Source organism: Eumetopias jubatus, unplaced genomic scaffold (genome assembly GCF_037043125.1).
Source record: "Eumetopias jubatus isolate StellerSeaLion01/CBP00866 unplaced genomic scaffold, mEumJub1_p1.0 scaffold_2, whole genome shotgun sequence".
Taxonomy (NCBI): domain Eukaryota; kingdom Metazoa; phylum Chordata; class Mammalia; order Carnivora; family Otariidae; genus Eumetopias; species Eumetopias jubatus.
Genome location: NW_028274808.1, coordinates 39,833,920 through 39,859,163, shown reverse-complemented (window position 1 = coordinate 39,859,163; position 25,244 = coordinate 39,833,920). Strand labels below are relative to the sequence as shown.

The 25,244-nt window shown below is 42.5% G+C and overlaps 1 protein-coding gene and 1 long non-coding RNA gene across 3 annotated transcripts in view; one reads left to right on the top strand and one right to left on the bottom strand.

Moving 5' to 3' along the window:
* Positions 1-444: 444 nt before the first annotated feature.
* On the top strand, positions 445-11,455 carry LOC114224812 (uncharacterized). Its single transcript, XR_015767762.1, has 3 exons — positions 445-708; positions 1,016-1,525; positions 11,192-11,455. It is a non-coding gene; the product is annotated as an uncharacterized LOC114224812 (long non-coding RNA).
* HGSNAT (heparan-alpha-glucosaminide N-acetyltransferase) overlaps positions 2,082-25,244 on the bottom strand; it is a 42,081-nt gene continuing 18,918 nt past the window's right edge. Inside the window, exons 3-19 of one of the 2 annotated variants that reach the window (XM_088020979.1) lie at positions 23,358-23,501; positions 22,563-22,699; positions 21,996-22,117; positions 19,502-19,571; positions 17,170-17,239; positions 16,360-16,469; positions 13,776-13,852; positions 13,014-13,044; positions 11,291-11,451; positions 10,010-10,125; positions 7,767-7,888; positions 7,252-7,378; positions 5,818-5,904; positions 4,000-4,077; positions 3,343-3,413; positions 3,133-3,245; positions 2,082-2,359 (exon numbers count right to left, since the gene is read on the bottom strand). In XM_088020979.1, the coding sequence (XP_087877105.1) occupies positions 2,178-2,359; positions 3,133-3,245; positions 3,343-3,413; positions 4,000-4,077; positions 5,818-5,904; positions 7,252-7,378; positions 7,767-7,888; positions 10,010-10,125; positions 11,291-11,451; positions 13,014-13,044; positions 13,776-13,852; positions 16,360-16,469; positions 17,170-17,239; positions 19,502-19,571; positions 21,996-22,117; positions 22,563-22,699; positions 23,358-23,501 (1,818 nt within the window). In that variant the 3' untranslated portion in view covers positions 2,082-2,177. The remainder of the gene's footprint in view (positions 2,360-3,132; positions 3,246-3,342; positions 3,414-3,999; positions 4,078-5,817; positions 5,905-7,251; positions 7,379-7,766; positions 7,889-10,009; positions 10,126-11,290; positions 11,452-13,013; positions 13,045-13,775; positions 13,853-16,359; positions 16,470-17,169; positions 17,240-19,501; positions 19,572-21,995; positions 22,118-22,562; positions 22,700-23,357; positions 23,502-25,244) is intronic. The other variant, XM_028124069.2, reaches the window with a different exon arrangement.

Here is a 25,244-nt window from a genome sequence, read left to right as displayed (position 1 = left end):
TGCGCACCATGAGTCATATACAGATGAACAAGACATAATTCTTGCCCTTAACAAGCTGACCGTCTAGTGCGGGAAATGAGACAGGTACACAAGTGTAACTATGATACCAGGTAGAAAGCGGTAAAACGCCATGAGTAAGGTACTTTGAGAGGAAGAAAATACTACTTTTGGATGAGAATACGAGATTAGAGAAGGTGTTTCAGAAGTAGTGGGTCTAAAGGTCAAGTGTACCCAGGGGAAAATTAAGGGGAAAAAGCAAAGCAGGAAGACTCCAAAGTCAGAAGCAGGAGGTGCTAAGTGCTGGGCGGGGAGGAGCCTGGCTGGCTGGCGGAGGCGGGGCCCGGGGTGCGGGGTGCGGGCTTGGGGGCGGGGCGCGGGCGGGGCGCGGGCGGGGCGCGGGCGGGGCGCGGGCGGGTCAGGCAGCCGGAAGACGTGTCCCGCGTCCCCGAGGGTGGTTGTATATACTATACACACGTCCGGCAAAGCGGTCCCAACTTCGAGGGAAGATTTTGTATGGAGGGGGTCTTACCCGAGCTCTTGCTGCATAAAGCTTAACCTGGAGGCGACGGATAGTGACTTGACAGAGGAAGGACTGAGGGACGGAGGCCCGGACTAGAGCGACAAGGCAGCGGCAGCGAGAAGACAGGAGTTTCAGGTGGAAGACCCGGGAATGGCGGAGCATGGAAAAGGGGGCATAGAGGAGGTAAGGTGAGTGAAAAGTGACGGAGTTTCACAGTTAGAGCCAGAGGAAGAGCCATTCACGGAGCTAGGAAAATGCAGAGGGAAAGTGTGAATTTGGGCAGAGAGGCGGAAAGACGGGGTGCTGGCGTGCCGGCGGGCGTCCGGGCGGAGGGTCCCGCGGGCAGTGACGAGTGGGGCTGAGGGTTCGGGGCAGAGGTCCACACAGGCCAGAGAGTCGTCCGTGCTGTGGTGACGGCTGAAGCCACGTGGAGGTGGCCCCGTCTCACCGCGGAAGGGTGGGCTGACAACCTATTCCGCCTGTTCCTCCGGACAGAATTCTCACAGAAAATTCGTTAAGCATGATGATGCATCATATGAAAAGTGCTGTTTCTCTCTGCGTGGTCTCCTGTCTTCACTCCTGAGAAACTATTTCTTCAGTTTTGTGATGCCCACAGGAAAGTGCCTCCACCGTGGAGGGCCACTCTGAAAAGATTCACTCCAATGAGAGGTGGGGTTTTTTAACCTTTTCATTATCATTTATCTTGAAGAGTTTTCTGTAATAAAATTATTTTCCTAAGGATTTCAGAAAAGCTCTTGATGTATCCCACCTCAATGAGCTTAAGAGCTGGAAGGCACCAGAGAGACATCACTATCTCCCTCATTTCACAGATGAGGGAACAGAGGCCCAGTGAGGCCACGGGACTGGCAGACATCTCACACGGCAAGGATAGCAAAGCTGGCGCCACAAGCAAGACTGTGCTCTTCTCTGCCACACTATAGCCCCGGGTGCCAGCCACCATCTAGACACACAGTGAGAAAGACGAGTGGGGACACAGCCGAACAGGTACGTGAGTATTGTAACTATAAGCAAGAGTGGCTGGGAATAACACATCTATATTTTAACATCTTTTCCAAGTGGGGAAAAGGAGAGAATGCCTGCCAATAGAAAGGCATTTTTGGACCCACCAACGCTTTGCAGATCTGAAAAGGAAATTACTCTTTCTTGAAATATTATACTGCACTTAGCCACAAAAAATATTAGGCTGCATCGCTACACATCCCATTTGATCAGCCACAACAGAAATGATGGTCTTCTTGGTTGGCATGTGTGCACTTGGAAAGGCAGTCTACAGGAAAACAAGATCAATAAAAATTAGACTTTAGGTTGTTTTACCCGTCACACAAGGAAAATGCCCATGGCAGTTTCCTTTTGAAGAATTAAATGAGAAATCCTTAAAATGAAGTTCTAAATATATCCATTTACAGATGGAGAAAAAAGACAATTATATTCCAAACATCTAAGTCTCAAATACACAGAGTTCTGATGAACAGCCGCGTCATAGTACACCAGCCAGAGCGCATCAGCATGTTCCCCAATCATCAGGAAATACACATCCTACTGATTTTATAATTCACGGTTCCCTTTAATAAAGGCTGCTTCAACATTCCCCCCAGGCCCACTAGAGTCTGCCAGCAACACATTTCAGCTGGAGCTGTCAGATTTTCCAAAAAACCTTCTTTTTATAGAGAATGTAGGCAATGAGCACCCAAACAGCAGTGGCAACTATGTTCTGAGTTAGATGTTCTTTGTGTGACTGGTTGTCCTGCAGCTTCCACTGAAAGGGGAAGTAGTTCTCAAACACCTCGTGGCCAACGTACACCAGAATAGAGTTCATTCCTGGAGGAGAGATACAGAAAATAATATTTTCCTGAGTCACATCTGATCTATTTAATTCTTGAAATTTGACTTTAGTCCAATGAAAAATAACAAAAAGCACACACATTATTGGCTACTGCCCAAAATAAGTAATGCATATCTTAAATACTTAAGTATAAGCTAGATCAAAAATCAGAAAATAGGGCGCCTGGGTGGCTCAGTTGGTTAAGCGACTGCCTTCGGCTCAGGTCATGATCCTGGAGTCCGGGGATCGAGTCCCGCATCGGGCTCCCTGCTCGGCGGGGAGTCTGCTTCTCCCTCTGACCCTCTTCCCTCTCGTGCTCTCTATCTCTCATTCTCTCTCTCTCAAATAAAAAAAAAAAAAAAAATCAGAAAATATTTATAATGATGTAATTCTTGATTAGTAAATCTACAAGGAGAGCCAAAATCATGAACTTATCTTTTCTAGACCAGAAATTTGAGGTCAGAAAAATGTAACTGTCACTAGAACTGGAGGGCTGAAGTGAGTCACTGAAATGACTGGGTCTAGGGCGCCTAAGTGGCTCAGTCGGTTAAGCATCCGACTCTTGGTTTTGGCTCAGGTCATGATCACAAGGTCCTGGGATCTGGCCCCGAGGTGGGATCTATGCTCAGTGTGGAGTCTGCTTGAGATTTCCTCTCTCAGTCTCTCTCTCTCTCCTTCTGCCCCTCCCCACCCTGCATGTACATGCTCTCTCTCTCTCTCTTAAATAAATAATCTTTCAAATCAACTCTGAGCTTAGAGGTTTGTTTACCTGGGTAGAAGAATGGGGTTCCCGTCCACAGTCCCTTCACATCTACGATGGGGTACAGGATAAGCAGGATGAAGAAGGCAAAGGAGCTCAGTGTGGTGACATACGAAATGGACCTACAAGGCGAATGAGGTGTTTCAGGGCTCCTGAGGAGTATATCCAGCATCAGCAACATCGACCCAACATTAAAATTACTCTGTTTTCTGTACCTACCACAGATTTTTGTTTATTGGAATAAAGCCTTCATTTTCGGAAATTTTCGTCAAAGCAACAGAAATAAGCCCCTACAAAAGGGGGAGAAGGATATTAGTTTTTTTTATATTATCTCAAAAAACAACTGTGTTTCAAAACTGGAAAATATGTTATTTAATTACTTAGGAAGGGCTGAAAATTGTGTCTTATATTTTATTCTTTTAACTGGAAAACTATTTTCAAGATGCATAACTAAAAATATTCTCCAAAATAAAACTCTCCAAAGCATTCTCTTGAGTCGAAGGTAAACTAGTAAATAAATTAGAGAGGAAACGTGAGGGATAAAATGAACAGCCCAACTTTCAACTCTCCGTCACCGAGAAATCTGGAAGCGGACTTCCGAAAGCTGTTACCCTGCTCTTCCTGGCCTGGCTCCCCACCGGGACCCACACTATTTCGTCACATTCCGGCTGGCCGTTAGGCGGCAAACACTCTTACTTATAAAGACATTTGCCTAAGAAAATAAACCTGAGAGTTCAGGTGTGAAGATGTGTTCCTCTCCTCCGCTGTTCTGGTGGAGAATGTAACTCCTGTGCTGTGGTCACAGCTGCTGTCCAGTGCTGCTGAGCGTTTTCTTTCTTTGAAACATGTATGGACGGAATTTTACCAGTTACTTACTAGAAAACAACACCAGGCAGTGAATCTGATCAGAATGTCTTTGGTCTGATCCTTGTAATACAAGAGTATTTTTCCTGCCTGGAGAAGAAAACACAGATTGACCAAGAGAACTGCTTAAAGTATATTCGCGTTTCGTGTTCATCCACTGTCCTAATCACTCAACAGACAGACTCATCTGCCAGGCAAGCTGCTAGATGCGGGGATTACCGAGAGGAATGGAACGTCACCCCTGCCCTTGACGGCTGGCCATCCTAGGGAGGATGGGAGGAGACGCCAGGGAGGAAGTGCCGTCCGGCTGAGGCTACGGGCAGGAAGGGCATCCTGGGCAGAATGGAACAGCATGCACAGAAACAGGTCAAATGGCTAAAAGACCATGCGTCCCTGAGCTGCAGGTCAGTGAGACAGGCTAAAGGGTTGGGAAGGGCAGGAAGGTGGGAGGCAGGTAGGTTTGTGGGTCTCACTGGTGAGGCATGGGCTTTCTCCCGTGCGTGAGAAGGAGCTGAGGAAAGTCACTTCTCCCCCACCCCAAAAAAACAGTAAGAAGGGACCAGCTCAGACTGGCCTGCTGGACGGCCCGGTCTGGCAGCAGTACAGAAGAGGGACCGGGACAGTACAGAAGAGGGACCGGGACAGAAACAGAAACAGTACAATCTGGACTTTGCCTAAAATCCCTTGAAATTAGGAATTAATTTCTGAAAAACATCAAAGAATAAGAAAATGTTCATAATAATTTCTAACTAAAGCTAAAATTTATGAATGTTTTCTATGTGCCAGTTCTTAGAATTTTACATGAATTAACTCATTCAATCCTCTCCACACCTTCCTGAAGTAGTTGCTATCAGAGCACAGAGGGATAAACATGCCCGAGGCTACCCAGCTGGAAAGTGGTAGAGCAGGGTTCAAGCCCATCCCGTGTGGCCTCAGGTCTGCACTCCTAACCCTACCCCAGGCTGCTCTTGTGGCGCAGATTCACCCCTGCAGATCTGCAGATGCAGGGATTAAATGAATATATGTGAAAGCACCCACTGTGAACTATAAAGTGCTACAGAGGTGAGTATAGAACAGTATTTCTAAATCTGAATCGCCAAAACTTACATGCCTTAGACCTGCACTACCCAATATGGCAGCCACTAGCCACCAGAGACTATTTGAAATTAAATTTAAAATTTCATTCCTTGGTCATACTAGCCACATTTCAGGTACTCAAAAGCCACATGGACATGAATATTTTCATCAGAGCCTTCCATCAGCTGCTTTACATGCTTTTCCCTCCCCCCAATTAGCTCTGCTCAAATAGTAGTTTCAAACACCAATAAGGAGAACTTTAGGGGGGAAAAAAATCTAGACTGCTCAGAATTTTAACAAATTTGCATGTGAGATAAACCAAGAACAACCTGTATTGACTTTGGCATACAATATGCATAACCTGAAACCATACAGAGTGTGCACAAAGAAATAAATGTGACAAGAGGGGACACAGGGACTTCCCAACACCACCAGTACGCAAACATCCTGCACACTCCAGCAGGGAGACCTTTTACCCAGAAACTACTCTGTCTCCATTGCTAAAATAAGCCATATAAACAAGGAGAATTGGGGGGGGCGGGGGGGAGATATAGGAATTATACCTAATTATTTCCATGTGCTGAATTTTAGCAATTTCTAGTTCTGACAATCTGTCACATGTAACAGAATTTATTAGACCATAGAAGGTATGTTTCCAATTACTTGTTTTAATGAAATAGTTTTTGAATTAGTGATGAATGAATAATCATGAACTGTCAGAAAAATGTACACCCTAATGAAATGAACAAATACCTGAATTCCTAAAAATGCCATCACAATGGAGTTGATGGTCCCTAAAATTCCCTCTGGATCATAGGCCACCTCAGTGTGATAAAGCACCTTAACAAAACAGAAAAAGAAGGCAGAACTCACCATGAAATGCATGCAAACAATTTGGAGATCAAATACAAACCTGAATACACTCCAGAATTCAATGTTTTTCATTTTTACTGCAGAAATTCATGGACAACTTGTGGGGATTATAGGCAGAATACTTCTAATCAACAAAGTGTGGGGTGTGTGATACCAGAAGGGAACACAGAGCCCAGGGATGAGCCATGACCCAGAGCAGTCACTTCAACTTCAGGGGCCAGTGACTTGAGGCATCCCTAACCGGTTCCAACACTGCGCATAATACCTTCCTAACTGTCAGGTTTATTCCCTTTGGTCAACCCTACTGTAACATCAAAAAGCTGTTCCTGGGATGCCTGGGTGGCTCAGTTGGTTAAGTGTCTGCTTTCAGCTCAGGTCATGATATCAGGGTCCTGGGATCGAGCCCTATGTTAGGCTCCCTGCTCAGCAGGAGCCTACTTCTCCCTCTCCCTCTGCCCCTCCTCCTGCTTGTGCTCTCTTGATTGCTCTCTCTCTCTTAAATAAATAAAATCTTAAAAACAAAAACAAGAAAAAAGCTGTTCCTTTCTAACTTTCTTTATGGCAAATAACATTTAAAAATATATCTGTATTATTTTGTTATAAAACAAACATTCATGTAGAAACTGCAGACATTTGGCAATGGACAGTGGTGGATCCCACAGTGCATTACTCAGATATCCCCCTGCCCACCCCTCTCAGGACAAAAGTATTCATTCCCTGAGCTGGTAGAAATATTAATGGCCAAAAGCTCTCAGCCAAGTCCCTTTTCTGGATCTGTCCTTGACTAAAGAGAGCTGCCTCTCCAGGAGTCACACTCCCCTGCTGAGGGCAGTCCGCATCCAATGGCCGGATGCCTCACTCCAATTCAGAACAACTCTAAAGCACCAGTCTACCCCCCAGGAGATGAGCTAAGGCCTTGTGTGACTACCAGCCAGTCCAGCTACCCTTTCTGCCCATTCCTGCTTCCTCTGATCCCCAGCAGGGGCTGATCCCAAAAGGACGGCCTGATAAGCTTCCTGCACACGAATCTCGGCCTCAGAGTCTGCGGCCAGGAAGTCTGACCTGAGCCACAGGGAAAAGCACGCCGCCACATGCTTGATCCACTGCATTTGCACTCTCAAATCCAAAGTAATGGATACACACGGCCCCATAATAAACATTACATTTCCTAACTCAGCGAACTTTTCAAATAGAAATTAGTTCCCATCATAGTTTGTTAAATGGACAAAGTCTCCAGTTGGCCAGCCCTTTCTGTTTTCCTTCACTTCAGAGGTCCCACGGGTCTAGCTCAAAGTGCAAGTGAGGCTCACTCACAGCCGAAGAAGGATGCTGGTAAATGTGGTCATCACCCAGAAGCAGGCGGTCAATGTAGCCAGCAGCTCCTCCGGTACAATTTGGATACTTCCCCAAATCTCCAATGCCACCAGGGCCGAGATAACCACTGGGAAAGTGAAAACACGTACTTAATTGACAAGACTTCAGCGGGAATAAGGCTTATCCTGGCAACTGTTGCAGCCCAACAAGGAGCCTCAAACACGGAGACCCCTCGGTGCCATGCACTCCTCACCGATGCTCTTCTGACTTGACTACTCCCCACAAGCTAAGGTGGGCAGCCCAACTTCCCTTCAAACAGACCCGGAAAAAGCCTCACAGAGACATTCCTCTGGACATACACCAAACTCCTCACCCATACACACAATGCCTCAAAGGAGAAGAAAGAGTGAAACCGAGTTCCTCTCCCTCGGGAAATCTGCAAGCTCTCACCCCAGAAGCTCTGACTTGACAGAAAAGGACATGCAAAAAGGGATTACCTCCGTGGGCTCACTTACGTAGGACATCCAGGAACAGGCAAGAAGAATGTCAAGCCCAGCCAAATGCTTTCCAGCATCAGAATGAAGAGCCACTGGGGCCAGCTGAAGATGATGTCTCGAAGGGAAAAGCAGCTTCTCTCCTGAGTGAGGGGTTATAAAAAAAAAAAACATAATATGAACTACATGTAAGTAGAAGAGGAAAAAATATGCAGTAAATGTATTCAGGAAATTCCTGGTGATTCTTCTGTTGGCCTTTATGGGAGTAATACAAAAATAGATGCATGTTTATTTCATATATATTATGTGGTCTACCTGCCCCTCTCCATGAAATATCATAGTAAAACATTAGTTAAAAATATATCACTGGATGGGATGCCTGGATGGCTCAGTCAGTTAAGTGTCCAACTCTTGATTTTGGCTCAGGCGAGATCAAGCCCTGCACCTGGCTCTGTGCTCAGCATGGAGTCTGCTTGGGATTCTCTCTCCCCCCTCCCTCTGCCCCTCCCTCCACTCATGCTCGCCCTCTAAATAAATAAAGAAATAAAATCTTAGGGGAAAAAAAAAAGAAAAAAGAAATCACTGGACAATTCTACTCCTATACCCAAGAGAACTGAAAACAGATGTTCACACAAAAACTTGTACACAAATATACATGGAATCTTTATTCATACTAGCCAAAGAATGGAAATAAGTCAAATGCTCATCAACTGATGAATATATCTAAAAAGTGGTACATTCATAAAATAGAGTATTATTCAGCAGTAAAAGGAATAAAGCACCAATACATGGCCCTTGAAAAATATGCTACGTGAAAGAAACCAAACAGAAAGGCACATATTGTATAATTCCATGTATATGAAACGTCAAAATAGGTAAATCTACAGAGACAGAAAGTAGATGAGGGGTTGCCTGGGGCTGGGGGGGTCGTAGAGAACAGTGAGTGACTGGCAGTGAGTACAGGGTTTCTTGTGGGGTAATGAAAATGTTCTAGAATTGGGTAGTGGTGATGACTGCACAACTCTGTGAATATACTAAATATCATTGAATTGCATGCTTCAAACTTGTGAGTTTTTTGGTATGTGCAATATATCTCAATACAGGTGTCATTAAAAAAGCTAAAATACATTTTAAAACATTGGGGAGGGTATGTACTATGGTGAGCGCTGTGAATTGTGTAAGACTGATGAATCACAGACCTGTACCCCTGAATCGAACAATACGTTATATGTTAATTAAAAAAATACATTTTAAGAAAGGAAAATGAAATTTAAACTTTTGGAGCTGTCGTGACTGAAGGAAGGAGGAGTACAGCCCACCTATTCTTGGTGGCCCACCCAAACCCTCACTCCATTGTGGGGGCGGCAGACGAGTTCTCCACAGATCTTAGGTCCCATGTGACTAACCAAGCCTGCATTCATGTCTAGTCTCACTTCACCTCAAGAACACCCACAGCAGAGGGTACACATACAATGACACAGCGGACAGAGCAGGTAAATGAATAATCCAATGCACTCCAAGGACATATAACCAAGCCATCATTACAGGAAGAGCCAAGAAAATCTGGGGTTCAGTGATGAATCTGCTAGTTACATATACAGAAAGGAGCTAGAAAATAAATTCAGCAATATTAATTTATTAAGGACCCCAAGTGGAAGAATTTAAACATTTCTTCCTGAGTTTTTCTCTCTACTAGGGGGAAAAAGCTCCACCTGCGTTAATTCAACAGAGCAATTTATAGTAAGATAGAAAGCAATTGTGAAAGAAGTGAGGCTCTCACATACTTCCCACAAATAAGAAATATGAAATAGCCAAGGACAGCCACAGACGATACTGTCATTTTCCTCTACCCTACCTTGGCGTTTTTCCTCCAAGTTGAATCTTCACAGCATCTATACAGATACTGAAATGTTTTGTGAGTTTTCTATATATCTTGTACTATAATGCCCCCAAAGACTGAACTAGCAATCTAGATGATTCTGATATTATTTAATGCCATCAAAAAGCATTTGATTACTGGACATTTAAAAATTTATTAAGAGGGGAGATCTCATGTTATGTGTTTTTTTCCCCATAACAGAGAAAAGGATTGGTGTAAAGACTAAAGGAAAATAACTAACTGAAGGAAAAAAGAATGTACTTGACTAACAGAGTTAAGGAGTCTACTGAGATAAAGTACTGTGCTCAGAACTAAAGAGGGTTCTGAAAATCATACAGTGATTCCCACCCACCCTCAACCCTGTGTTTAAAAGCAGATTTCTCACCGAGGCACAACTTTCAGGGACAGGTTTAGCAAAGATGAGCTCTAACACAGCAACCACAAAATAGGTCACCCCCAGCCTCTGGAGCACGCCAGGAATTCGCACCTTATCCCAAGACACTGCAGAAGGCACAAATTAGGTGAAGTGTTAGCCAGCTTTCCTCCTCCTGCCCAAGACAACATTATTGTTTTCTAAGGGGGAAAACATACCTCCATTGCACTTAAGTTGCTTTCTAGGCTCTTGGAGATAGGCATAGGGGACTTGGCTCAAACTCCCAGCAGGAAGTGGCCAGCTGGGACACGGGGCTAAGAACACATGTGTTCCTTGGGTGTGAGGTAAAGCAAGGACTGCCTGGGCCCTGAAGTTCCTCTCCTGGCCCTTTGTTGTTCTGCGTACGGATTCAAGCAACTCTCACATCCACCTGCAACTTGCCTGGCCACCCAGCACAGGCCACCAACGGGACTCTCCCTATCTTACAGGCTACATGGCTACATCACCGGAAGAGTGTGACCATGTAATGAATCCTACAATGTATTCTCCTGGGAGCAGTGGCCCACTTTTTGGAGAGGCATCAAATCAACTATTATGTGACACCTTTCCTTCTGACCCCAACTGGAAGTGACCTCTACCTCCTCCCAATGCCTACTCTTAGTGCTTCTTGTCCAAGGGGACCATCTGGCTATTGTCCAGACAATTGTGTCCTGTTTTGCTAATGCCACTGGAAGCCCCTTGAGTACAGCCAACTACTGCCTTCCCTGACCCTGATGTGGGTTCCAAGCAAGGGGTGTGTGTCCTTCCCTCAGCCTTCCTAGCTCACTCACACTGCTAAAACAATAACAAAGATATTCCTTCCCAGCAACCCAGCAGCATACAGGCGATGACAAAGGTGGATTCTTGAACTACCACACAATCGCCTGATTATGAAAGTCGATGAATCCAAAGTGGCAGGAGGGCAGGGTCTAGAACCAGGTGACCTGATCTGGCTCTACTACTCTGTTGCTGCACTTAGAAGAACCACAGAAAACACTTCAATCTCTCCGGGACTCAGAGTCTTCCTTTGTACAGCAGAAGGGTCTGAATGGTCTTAGACGCTCTTCCCAGGTCTGAAGTCCCAAGACAGTAACAATAATGCCCGAAGTTATACAAGCAGGTATACATTTTTCTAATAACTGTTCTTTTTTGCAGGTACCTGAGATGGAGGAATTATATTTCTTTTAAATTACGACATGTAGCTTCCATATTTCAACCGGAATGTATACTAATAGGGGGGGGAAAAATACTTACATGGACCAAGGCAATAATTGGGGTTCACAATGACCACTCCTATACAGATTAACAGGAAACTCCTCCATGCAATTTTCCTCAGCAATCTGAATTTTGAACATCCTCGCTGCAGTATGGAAGTCATTGATAGAAAAATTGAAGACCCCATAATAAAGACAAACCTAGAAAAAAAGACAGCTATTAAGAGGTGGTCATTTCTAGGGTGGGTTTTTTGGTCTATATATCATTAATATTTTATAATCTACTACATAAAAGAAGCAATACATGATTTTTCTAAAGTAGCCAATTATTGAAATAACACTGAAGGAAGAATCAGAACATAACCCTGTTGGACTATAAGGTTTGTGCACCTTCAAGTCATATCCTAGAAGGAAAATTCTTCAGGGCTGACTGCAATTTCCAAGGACAAGTCTCTCATTTATTATTAAAGAGAAACAATGATAAAGATGCTAGAATCGAAACAACTGGACATTCTGAAGCATGCCCTCAAAGTCCCCGAGAAACAAACAACACATGTCAATCATTTCTAAATTCACTCTTTCTCCTGAAAGAAAAACGAAAGCTAGATTACTTTTTCTAATTTTGTCTGAGCCGCATACCTCTTTTCTTCCCTTTTACTATACTAAATTAACTCTTTTTTAAAAAAAGACAGAATAGCAATCTTTCTGATGATTAAGCGTGGGGTTAATAGAGGTGAGAGTTTGCTCTTGCTACATTCCTTGATGTCCTCTGGCTTCCTTTCTTGGGGTCACCTAATTGGATAAAAGTGTCTAGTAACAGGAACGGGAACACATTTCCCATAGGGAACCTCGTAAAGAATATACATAAATGGGGAGCCTGGGTGGCTCAATCGGTTAAGCGTCTGCCTTCGGCTCAGGTCATGATCCCAGAGTCCTGGGATCAAGCCCCGCGTCGGGCTCCCTGCTCAGCAGGGATTCTGCTTCTCCCTCTGCCTTTGCCCCTTGTTCATGCACGCTCTCACTTCCTAATAAATAAAATCTTTTTAAAAAAAGAATGTACATAATTACCAGGTCTTCAGGCATGTAAAACTTCCTCCTACCCAAAAACCATCTCAAACTAGAACCCCAGCTCCCCAACAAGAAACCCTGAGTTCCTATTAGTGATGAAACACAAGGAACTAAAGACATTAACCAATAGCTAGTACTACCTCCTAAAGATGGACAAAGTCACTCAAAGCATCACAGGCAAAGACACAAATCCCACATTGTACAGGAATCAGGGTCCCTTAACAAGGTGAACAAGCCACAGATGATCAGAGACAGAGCGCATCGCTCCTGTATTACTTTAAATTTTAATTTAATATTATCATTGCCCTGTTACATACTTATCAGAATCTCCTGATGCCAATATACTACACTTCTTTTAGGAAATATGATTTTTATACTTATTTTCAGGATTAGTGGGATTTAACTACATATTCAGAATTTATGGTTTCCTACAAGATCCAGGATCTTGTATAGCATATCTACAATAACAAAATGTTCCCTGTGAAATCACTCATCTTTTATATGCAGGTTTTAGAAAAGCCCTATACCAAGTATAAGAACTATCCAGTAACACAACTTTTGGAAGGACCTGTGAGCAACATAGGCCGCACATAGTTCTGCGGCCCAGAACTCAAGGATGGTTTCAGAGAAAGGCTCCAGCATCAGCTGGACACTTGGATGACCTATGGAAGAGCTGGTGGTAGACTGCAACTCACCATGGGAATACGAGGTCAGCCACTGTCAGTCCTGGAGAATAACACAAGCACAAGAATAAGGAAAACGACTCTAGAATGTAAATACTTCCTAAATCTAGAATGGCTCCATTATATACTAATATATATGGAAAGTAAACTCACATAGAGAGTTCACAGGAAAACACTGTGAAAACACACAGACGCTCCCTGGGGACTCTGGAACCAGTCACCAGGCCTGAGGTATTTCCTAAGAACATGACTGGGCATGGGAGAGCCAGAGTAGAAGTCTGGACAAGTCTCTTATCTTCAAGCTGTGGTATTCAAAATCCATTCTTAAACCAACTACTGAGTCAGATTCACAGCCGTTACTCAGCACCACTCAGACCAACCTGAGTTCAATGGCACCCTGAGGAGGACCATGAGTCTTAGAAGGCAGAACTCCCATGTGGCTGTAATAAAAGGCATATCTAGAATATGACAAGAATCATTTACAACTAAATTCTTAACGGCTCTGCAGAGTCCCACAGCCCTGCAACAGAGACTTGGGCAACCATGTGTTATCACAGTGAAGCATTACAAGGCTACAGCACATGAAAGCAAGAACTAAACAAAAGGGTGAACAGTATCATCTAAAGGTCATTCTGTGGGGGCAGGAGATCAGCACTCAAAGGACGCTGGTGGGGCCTCGTCTCTGAGCTCCTGAGGGGATGCTGAGAGATGCTCTTGTCCACACTTCTCTGAGGGGTCCTACGTAAGCAATACTACTTTTAGGAAATATCTTACCATTCCAACTTGAGTGTTTGAAGTACCAATATTTTCCTCCTCCATAATTAACGAAGACCATGAGGATGAGAGCTATCCTGTAAAGCAGCAAAAAAGCACACTTTCAGGGCTTGCCCATGTGACAGGGAATGGCCCAACGATAAGAGACACACATACTGACGGCAGTCACAACACAGATACACTTAAAGAGCAGGAAACTATCATGTCTAATCACTACAATTAGGGCCCTACACAAAGACCTTCTGTTGCCAACATTTCCAACATGATTTCTTTTTTTTTTTTTTTAACTAGGCTCCACATGGGGCTCGAACTCACCACCATGAGATCAAGACCTGAGCTGAGATCAAGAGTCAGACGTTCAACCGACTGAGCCACCCAGGTGCCCTCCAACATGATTTCTTAAGAGAAATTTACTGACACTGAACTGTGTAACTTGAAAACAAAGCAAAACATTTCCAATCACTCAATTCTGTGCTAATTACTTAGATATTGCAAGTTAAAGAACCGCAGTAGAAGGCATACAGTCATTAGAGCTAAGGGCTCAAATCATGCACCCTCAACTCTTTATTAGGGCAACACTCTCATCAGTTACCTCAGTGTGCTTCTCTGTAAGAGAGGGAACACGCCCACAGGGACCCCCGGGACCAGTGAGGAAAATAATCTATATCATGGCGCCTAACCAGTGCTTGGCACATTTTAGGCACTTAATAAATGTTAGTTCCCATCTATCTGCAAACATCTCATCTCCAAAAGCGGCAATGGGAATAAAAAAAAAAAGAGGAGCAGGGACACCTGGGTGGCTCAGTCGGTTAAGCTTCTGACTCCTGGTTTCGGCTCGGGTCATGATCTCAGGGTTGTGGGATCGAGCCCCGCATCAGGCTCCACAGAGGGTGTGGAGCCTAAGATTCTCTCTCACCCTTTGCCCCTCTCCCCATCACTCTCCTAAAAAAAAAGAAAAAGGAATACGATAAAAAAGACTCTGAATATGCTACTATTTGATGCTAATTCTGTAGGATACTGAAGAATGAAGCCTTGAGTGTGTCATTGTGGTTATCTGTGGGGACTCTGGAGCCCAACTCCTGGAGTCAGATCCCAGCCGTCCCACATAGTCCCCGAGTGACCTCGGGCACATTACTTAACTCTATGGCCCAGTCTCTTCACCTGTACAACAGGCATATTAAAAGTATATGCCTCACAGGATTGTGAAGAGATTGAATAAACTACAACAAGTAAGAACAGTGCCTGGCACAGGGTGAGAATTCAAAAATTCTTAGCAATGGTTATCATTATTGCCTGGTTTCCAATATGCACCCCAGGAGCACTCAGTGTCTGGGAGGCTGGGATAGAATTATAATTATTACTGGAGTTTTAAAGCCCTCCATGAGGGGTGCCTGGGTGGCTCAATCAGTTAAGTGTCTGCCTTCAGCTCAGGTCATGATCCCGGAGTCCTGGGATCAAGCCCCACATGGGGTTCCTCACTCAGTGAGGAGTCTGCTTCTCCTACTCTCTCTCCCCCGTCTGGTACTCTCTCTCTTTCTCAAATAAATAAATAAATAAATAAACTTCATAAAAAAATAAAAAATAAAAGCCCTCCATGGGCAGAAATGGAAGGCCTAACACCAACATGTTTATTTTCAGCTATATGGTTTTATACTTTATTTTCAGAGTTGGTTCCTGGCCCTCACTCTTCTACCTGAACTCTAAAATAACAACTTGCGGGGCGCCTGGGTGGCTCAGTTGGCTAAGCTTCTGCCTCTGGCTCAGATCATGATCCCAGGGTCCTGGGATTGAGCCCCACATTAGGCTCCCTGCTCAGCAGGAAGCCTGCTTCTCCCTCTCCCACTCCCCCTGCTTGTGCTTTCTCTCTCACTGTGTCTCTCTCTGTCAAATAAATAAAATAAAATGTTTTAAAAAATAATAATAAAATAAAATAACAACTTGCTGGAGACGCCTGTATGGCTCAGTCGTTAAGCATCTGCCTTCGGCTCAGGTCATGATCCCAGGGTGCTGGGATCGAGCCCCGAATCGGGCTTCCTGCTCCACAGGAAGCCTGCTTCTCCCTCTCCCACTCCCCCTGCTTGTGTTCCCTCTCCCGCTGTCTCTCTCTATCAAATAAATAAATAGAATCTTTAAAAAAATAAATAAAATAAAATACAACTTGCTGTAGGACTCTGGATTTGCTTCCCAGAGGGCCTGATATTCAAGCTGTTTTGCTAGCAATGGGGAAGGGCCAGGCCTGACGCACGCTGGTGTTTCATTTGTCCGATGGGGGAGCCGGTTTGCAGATGGATGGGGAGGCCCCACCCGTGTGCTGCTGCCTGCCCACATGACCTTAATTCGGCAGAATCTACCTATCAGTGGAAACTGGTTCTGGCCTCAACCCTTGATTCCTCTCTAGCAACTTTATATTTGCTATCATGACAGTTTTCAAGTAAAAAGAGGCCACTGATTTATTTTTTACAGCAAGAAGTCCTGCCTACCCTACAAAATAAAAGATATGTAAAATACCAAAAAATGTGTTTATGTGTAAACATGTAATCCTAGACTACCTGTGCCCACAATGTCCCAAGGGAGCCCCACATACCCCCTGAATGTGTCTACACAGCGGAGGCGCGGCGTTGCAGTGGGCGGACACCATGCTTCCAGTTGAGCATCACCACCGATGGAGCCTGCCCTGCTTGGAGACCCCAGCTCCTTCAGAAAAATGGGGAGAGAAACATGCCAGTTAATAATACTACTGAGTTAATTTCAGTTTTCTGTTTTTTAGGGAAGAAATTAATAGACAGAAGAGCTAAAAATCATTGTCCTGAACAATCTTTTAATTTACTTTTGTAAAGATCCCACCCAGAGGTTTAGTTTTTCACATTTGATTTTTGAGATGTCTGCTGAGCCACGCTGATGAACGACCACAAAGAACTGGTCGATAAGTGCGTCTGGTACAAGAGTATAAGCAAATATGTCCATAAGTGGACATATATATGTCCATAATGAATTTACTAACAGAAGTAGTATGTTTAATCACCATAGGAGGCCATCGATTTGTAGATTTCATACTGATGGCTCTATTCTTTTGTTTTTATCTTGACACTCTCTACTTAACTGGATCGATTCAACAGTGCTGCCTGCAGAGAGAAAAATGTCTCCACACTGTGCATATAATGCAACCCAAAGTTCCAACCTCACCAAGAAAGAGAAGCGGGACGGTACCCTTCACCAGAGCTGAAGAGAATGCTGCCTGCTCTTTACTAAGGATACAGAACACACGACAGACCTGGCCTTCCACAATATAAATAAGATTAATTAAACCAGATAATAAAGATTATTAAATAGGGAATTACAAATTCCAAATCTAGAAAACCACCCAGAGCACACATGATGCATTCTAATAACTCACAGAATTGATAAGACGATCAGTTTCCCGGGAATTAATTGCTTTAGAAATCCAATTATGAAAGTCATCCAAACTGTAAATAAATAAAAAGTTCAGTTAATTTATTTTCTTTGGCAGAATTTTCAAAACGACTGGATACTGTATTGAAAGAAGATTCATTTGAAGTTCATACTCTATACAAGTCAAAGAATTAAACATTTTAAAGTGTCTTTAAGTGTGGTAGATCTTACTTCATCCACACTCCCACCCCGTCCCCTTGCCTGCCCTTAGATTGACTATTTTAAAGAATCCCAAGCATGATATTATTTAATCCATAAATACTGAAGTTTGTAGCTCTAAAAGATAAACAGCCTCCCTTTTTTTTAACACAACTGCAGTTCCATTATTACATTTTAAAATATTATCAATAATTCCTTAGTATCACCAAATAGCCAGTTCAATCTCTGTCTTGTAAGTTTTTTCGCCAGTTTAATTGTTCAAAGCAGTCTCTAAACATCACCCACGTATCTAATGCATATATTCTTATTTCTTCTCTTTATTCCCCACAACTCACTCCTATTTCTACTTTATTCAGCACTGGTAACATCACCATCACATGAAAAATATTAAAATTGAGACATCTAAGGAAGGGCGAAAGGAGAAAATAAGATATTTAAAAATTGAAATTTTAGAAACGCACATAATTTTCTTGAACATGCTTGTCCTCCCAGCAAAAGGAGAGAGATCCTGTATTCTTACTACCGCCTCAGATTTTGTTCCAGTTCCGACATACCCGAACATCCCTGGACTTCTGGAGGCATGCTGGAAAGTGCTGGGGCAAGGGACAAGGGCTCCTGCTTTGCCAGCAGAGCATCCCGCCTGCAAGGCTGCAGAGGCAGAACCTCACACTACAAGGAGTTTCAACTCCACAGTGGAATGAGGTGGGATTTCTTCCCTTTGCAAGAGCTCGAGATCAGCTACCAATTACTTTAGAAAGCAATGCCATAGATCCACTGATATTAAAAGGAGCAAATGAAAACACTGTAATAAACTGGAATAGTATTTGCATCCTATCAAAAGATTGACAAGATAATCTTGATTCAAACAAACTCTTCTGCTGAAATTATACTCTGCCCCTAAAAAGCAGTTCAGTTAAAAATGTGCTTCTGAAGAAGATAACAGGAGAGGAAGAAAAGGGGAGTATGTCAGAGGGGGAGACGAACCATGAGAGATGATGGACTCTGAAAAACAAACTGAGGGTTCTAGAGGGGAGGGGGGTAGGGGGATGGGTTAGCCTGGTGATGGGTATTGAGGAGGGCACGTTCTGCATGGAGCACTGGGTGTTATGAACAAACAATGAATCATGGAACACTGCACCAAAAACTAATGATGTAATATATGGTGATTAACATAACAATAAAAAATTTAAAAAAAAACAAAAAAAACAATGTGCTTCTGAGCAAGAAGTAGTCCTTTTATCCTTACAGACCCTTGTATTTCTAGGATGCACAAAGGGAGAGAGTCAGAGTGCGTGAACTCCCCAAAGCTGCTAGGTTCCTTCAAGGCGGCACACTTAAAAGACTAGGTTTTCTTCCTCCCAGTTTGGAGACGGCTCACCCATAAAATCTTGTGATCCTTCCAGACCCTAACAGGTTGTACATGTAAAAATTCCGTCAATTTTACTTCTTTAAAAACATGAAAGAACTTTCCTTTGAAAGGTGATCTGCCAGGCCTGGATCTATGTGACTTTCTTTTTCTTTCCCCATCTATTCATTCACTTGCTCCAGACTCGTTGTTAACCAGGCAGAGAGACAAGAAAGAATCCCCTCGCCAAGCTGCCAGTCCCAACCAGGGAAAAGCAAGTGCACGCCAAGGTCCAGAGGTCCAGCACCCCATCCTCCATCTCTGCTGCCCGATGCCTGGCTGGCAGGAGCTGGGAAGCTGGGCCAGAGGGGTGGCCTCAGAGCTCAGAGCCGGACAGGAGGAGAGGTAGACAGCAATGCACAGATGCCTCCTGAGATCAGTCCAGGCCACTCCCACTCAACTGCAAAAGCAGGCTGTGAGATCCTTCAGGAAATAAGGACTTCTCAAGCATTTTCTTCTCTGTTTTCAGCCACTGGGGAAGATTGAAGGCAAAGATCCATTCGAACTAGGTGATCATTTCCCTGAAGTCAGGGACCATCTCTTATTCAACATCAATCCCTGATACCCCGGGCTGGAACCAGGCATGGTGGACCCAATAAGTATTTACTTAATCAAAGAATAACAGTCACTGAAAGGATCAAACCAGCCTTCCTGGATATATTTTTTCTATATTCTACTTCCCCCAATTGTGCCCCCCCTAACATCTGCTTACCTCAACAACAACCTCAGAAAGGATACTGCAATGATGAGCGCCACACCAACAAGGAACGCAATACACACAGCTATAAAAATCAAAAGAAAACACCCTATCACCAAAATGTCATCCTAAGCATCAAAGCTGTCACATCACTACATTTAATCTGTAAATGAAAAACGCAAACAAAACAAGTGAGGGAAAACCTTGTATTCTTCTGCTAACTTTCCTATAAACACTTGAGAACATTCATCATTAGGGGAGTGCTCATTTTCATCATGAAAAATATCAAACATGCATAAAAGAACAGAGATTTGCATAATAAGCCCACGTATACCCATCACCCAGATTCTAGAATTATCAAGATATTGTCACTCTTGCTTCTTCTGTTGCTACTCTGCCTCTGTGTCTTTGCCCGAGGTATTTTTAAGCAAATCACAGACGTGTCATTTCCTCCATCCATCTTCAGTATATATCTCTAAAACACAGGCCTCACAGAAGATGTGTTGGCATCGTGCAACCCGTGACATGGCCCACTGAGGAGGCTTCTGGAGTCTTCTACCAAAAATGCATGCCCTCTACCTAGGTGTGAGGAAATAGCGAGCAAGTGCCAATGACAAAATAACTGGCCGGTCCTCTTCAAAAGTGTCAAAGTCACGAAAGACAATGAAAGGCTGCAGGAACCTGACAATTAATTGGGCTGTGGGATCCTGGACTGCATCCTGGACCAAACAACTGGACTTAGAAGGGATAACGGGAGAAATCTGAAAAGCCTATACATCAGTTAATAGCACTATGTCCTGGTTTTGATCATTATATATGGGTAACTGCACTATGATTATATAGTTTAGGGGTTTAGGGGAAACTGGAAGCTCCTTTTTTGCAATGTTTCTTGTAAGTCTAAAATTATTTCAAAATTAAAAGTTTCTTTAAAATGGGTTTTATTATATAATCACCATGTCAGTAATAACTCCTCTCTGGCTAACAGAGTCCATATTCCAATTTTTCTAATTATTTCAAAAATGTTTTTTGTAGTTAGTGTGTTCAGATCAGGATACAAACAAGGTTCACATTTTCTATTTGCTCATTATGTCTCTTTAGTTGCATTCAGACATAGCAGCCACTGACTTGTTTGAAGCAAGTCGTCTATGAGGACGTCTCATGTTCTAGATCTGTCAGTCAGCTTCCTCATGGTGTCACTGAACTTGTTCTATCCTCCAAATGTTCTGCAAATGGGCAATTAGCTGTAGAGGCTTGACTAACAAAGTTCAACTTTTTTGGGCAAGAATGCTTCACAGATGGTGCCGTGTCTTTCCCACTCCCCACATCAGGCTGGGGAAAGTGTGGCCCTCCCATGCCAGGTCTTCTTTCATGTGATGGTTTCATCCACTCATGACTTTTGCCTACATCAGTTCCTTCATTAAGAGTTACGAAATAGTCTGCCATTCTGCCACATGTATTAGCTGGAATCATTCCTTAAAGAATTTACCCTCATCATCTCAGACTACTTAGTTATCCTAAAATACAATTAAAACAAGAAAGGCAGGATAAATGCTTAGATCCTTCCTTTCAATTAACAATTTTAAGTCACTCCAGTTATCAGGTGTCCTTGTTACCTCCTAAGGCAACCAAAGTATTGTCTTTCTTTAGGGAAGGGGTTCTTTCTTTTAAGTTTCATAAGAGACTCATTGGTTTTTATAGATTCAATGTGTTTCCATCAATTACATTCATTATTCTTTTTAATGCTTAAACTGGCCCATGTTGGCCCTTTCAGGTTGGCTCTTCCATTCTTTTGACATGACCCTATGGTCTTCAAAAGCTTCACTGTGAACAGTACTTATTAATGTCACTGGGATTTATTATCTTATCGAATGGGGAGGCTCAGACTGACAGATTTTCTTTTTCTTTTTTAAGATTTTATTTATTTATTTGAAAGCAAGAGACAGCACAAGCAGGGAGAGGGGCAGAGGGAGAGGGAGAAGCAGGCTCCCCACTGACCAGGGAGCCTGATGCAGGGCTTGATCCCAGGACCCTGGGATCATGACCTTAGCTGAAGGCAGACGCTTAACTGACTGAGCCACCCTGGCACCCCTCAGACTGACAGATACTCTTCAGTGGAGTTATTGAAGAATGAACAGTCCTTAATCTAAGGGACTTCTGGGCTGTCCCTGTAAGACCCATACAGGGAATACGATCCTAAAACAAGGAAAGATACTTGACAGTCATTTGCCCTATTTCTAGTTTCTTTCTATTGCATTAACTTTTTTTGGCTTATTTATGCTTCATAATTAAACTAAATAACATCTATGAGAATATGTTGATCATACAATTTTCTTATATATCACATAATTTTCTTGGTATACACCAATGACACAATCATTATAAATATACCATAACTAAGTAAGATAGATAATCCAGGTTTTAAAGTACAGAGAGTGTTATAAACAGTACTCAAAAACTAAAACCTTTAAAACACAAATTTAAAAAAAATCAACAAAGAGCATATACGTACGAAGGTTACTGTCAATTGGATTCTTGTTGATAACGATGTCACAAGCAATTTCATTGACTCCGTTATGGGTGTGCTTTACCAAGAGTGAATAGTTTCCAAATTCTCCAAATTTGTATTTCAGCCTATAAAGACATGGTAAAATTAAGAAAAATGGTTAGATTAGGACATAAGGAGTTGGATTACGGTAATGTCATCAAGGCAGAGTGTGACAGGCATTCCTGAGGGCAGACTGGGAAAGATATTAAAAAATGGTTTTTTTTGTTGTTGTTGTTGTTTTTAAGATTTTATTTATTTATTTGACAGAGAGAGACACAGCAAGAGAGGGAACACAAGCAGGGGAAGTGGCAGAGAGAGAAGCAGGCTTCCCGCCGAGCAAGAAGCCCGATGCGGGGCTCGATCCCAGGACCCCGGGACCATGACCTGAGCCGAAGGCAGACGCTTAACGACTGAGCCACCCGGGCGCCCCTAAAAAAATGTTTTGAAGGAATGAAAAGCTAAAAATCAAATAGGGAACAACCAGACCGAAACTGCAGGCATCAGTAGGGTCACATCAAAGCAGGTACAAACCTACAAACTTCTTTCTCTTCCAAGGTGTCATTAAGCTGCAGGAGAGATCCATGCTGGGTGCTCACTGCCCCCGTGGCAATGCTAGGCTTCCCGGGTTTCCCACTCCAGGAAACATTTACCAGAACCTGAAACAAGCACTGTACAACAGAAACACAAGCAACTGTCAGAGGTGTCTGAAAGGCCGCTGCTTGTTGGTGCACATGAGTTTCCCCCTGAACTCCTGAGATAACTTTTCCATCATCCTTATAAAAAAACTTAAATTCCAATAACTTAGGTAAAATTTGCCTATATCACTATATGTAAATTTTTCACATAATTAACAAATACAGCATATACTGTCTTGCATTCCATTGTTTTATATATTACCTACAAGTAAATTTCCATGATTTCTTCAAAAGCTTCCCTGGGAACAGTACTTATTAATGCCACTGGGATTTATTATCTTATCTAATGGGGAGGCTCAGACTGACAGATTTTCTTTATTTGAATTTTTAATGGTTGCATTATAATCCATTAAATACTAAAATTGTGAGTATTTAGGCTGCTTTCAAAGCTGTTTTATCTTTTTGTGTATCATTTATATAAATTATGTTTTTAAAGACATAATATATATAATTATAAATAAATTATATAATTTATATAAATCATATTATATATAATTATATATAATTTATATAAATTATCTTGTTTTCAAAGATCTACACATGATGTTCTTATTCCTTTAAATTCTTTCCCTAGAATACATTTCCAAAAATGAGGTTACTGGGTAAAAAATAATCATTTTATTAGGGGTACCTGGGTGGTATAGTCTGTTAAGCGTCCAACTCTTGGTTTCGGCTCAGGTCGAGATCTCAGGGTCATGGGATCAAGCCCCGTGTTGGGCTCTGCACTCAGTGCAGTCCGCTTGGGTTTCTCTCTCCCTCTCCCTCTATGCTCCCCCTCAAATAAATAAATAAATCTTTTAAAAAAAATCATTTTAATGGTTCTTGTTACATGTGGCTGAAGAGTACTCAATAAGAAAAATTACAGTACATTTGTTTCTCATTAGACTTACCAGGATTTAAAAATCATTCCTCTTTTTGTTCACATACTAAATATTTATGATATCACAGCATTAAGATTACATTTTAAATTATCAGATTAAATAATTCAATATTCTTTTGTTATTTTATATGTCTTATGGTGTGAACCATCTCTTAGATACAAAATCCCCTTGAACATAATCTTAGAAATATGTGTTCACATATTGCAATATTAAACTTTTAACTATCTCAAATATTTCCCCATTCTAGTGCTTTCCTTTTCATCAAGTAGGCTCAGTTGGTTAAGTATCTGACTCTTAATCTCAGCTCAGGTCTTGACCTCAGGGTCATAAATTCAAGCCCCACACTGGGCTCCACCCTGGGCATGGAGCCTACTTAAAAAAAACAAAACAAAACAAAATCATCTCTTGACTCCTTTTAATTTTTCTATCATTTTCACAGGCAGGAAGTGACAGAGGAAGGATTCGGTCAGGCACTCTGCTCTTAACCAGTCCATTCTACCACTTTCTGGACTGGTTCAGTTTACCAGTTTAATCCTTAAACCCTAATGAGCTTGACCTATCACAGTCTGATGATAGTGAATGCTTATTTCTTACCACAGTTTTGTTTTGTAATTTCTACCATCAGTTTTTTTTTAAGATTTATTTATTTTAAAGATTTATTTATTTATTTTAGAGATACAGAGGAAAAGGAGTGAGAGAATCCACAAGCAGACTCCCCAGCTGAGCAGGGAGCCAGATGTGGGGCTCAATCCCAGGACCCTGAAATCATGACCTAAGCCAAAATCAAGAGTCAGCCACTTAACCAACTGAGCCACCCAGGCACCCTTTTTTATTTATTTTAGAGACAGACAGAGAGCACGAGCGAGAAGGGCAGAGGAAGAGGGAGAGAGAATCTCAAGCCGACTCCACGCTGAGTGCAGAGCCCAACGGAGGGCCCTATCTCACTACCCTGAGATGGTGACCTGAGCCGAAACCTAGTCTCTTGCTTAATGGTCTGTACCACCCAGGTGCCCCCTACCATTACTTTCTATGTATTGTAGGGGCCCATCTTAATTCTGAACCTTTTCATTTGGTGTGCTTCTGTTTTAGTATTAACATTTCATTTATTATTTATGCAAATGCTAATGCCTGACTGGCCCCCTCTATTCCCCACATCTACCTCAGGAAAGAACAATGTATGTCTTTTTGTTTTTAATGTATTCTTTTTAAGTACAACAGTCTCATATTTTAGTATTTAATGTTATTAGTCAATGTATTTATGTATAACTTTTTCCCAAAATTTGAAATTAGTCACAATATTTTAATACAAATGAGTCTTATTTTTATGCAAGTTAATCCATTTGTATTTGTTGCAATTTGATGCTCACCCTGAATTCCTTCCTCTACTTTTATTGTCTTCTTTTGTCATTTATATATTTTCCATAATGTATATTCTTTTTTAATAATATTTTAAAGACACAGTAATATTAACTTATGTTTATCATACTTAGAGCAGGTTTTTACTTTAAAAAATGAAATGGCCTTGTTTATTCTAATTTATGTCTGAAAATAATTAACAGTCAAAAGTCACAGATCACCTTCATAGCAATGAAAGCCCAGGATTCCTGTCTCCCACTCCCTGCTTCTCCCTTCTTCTT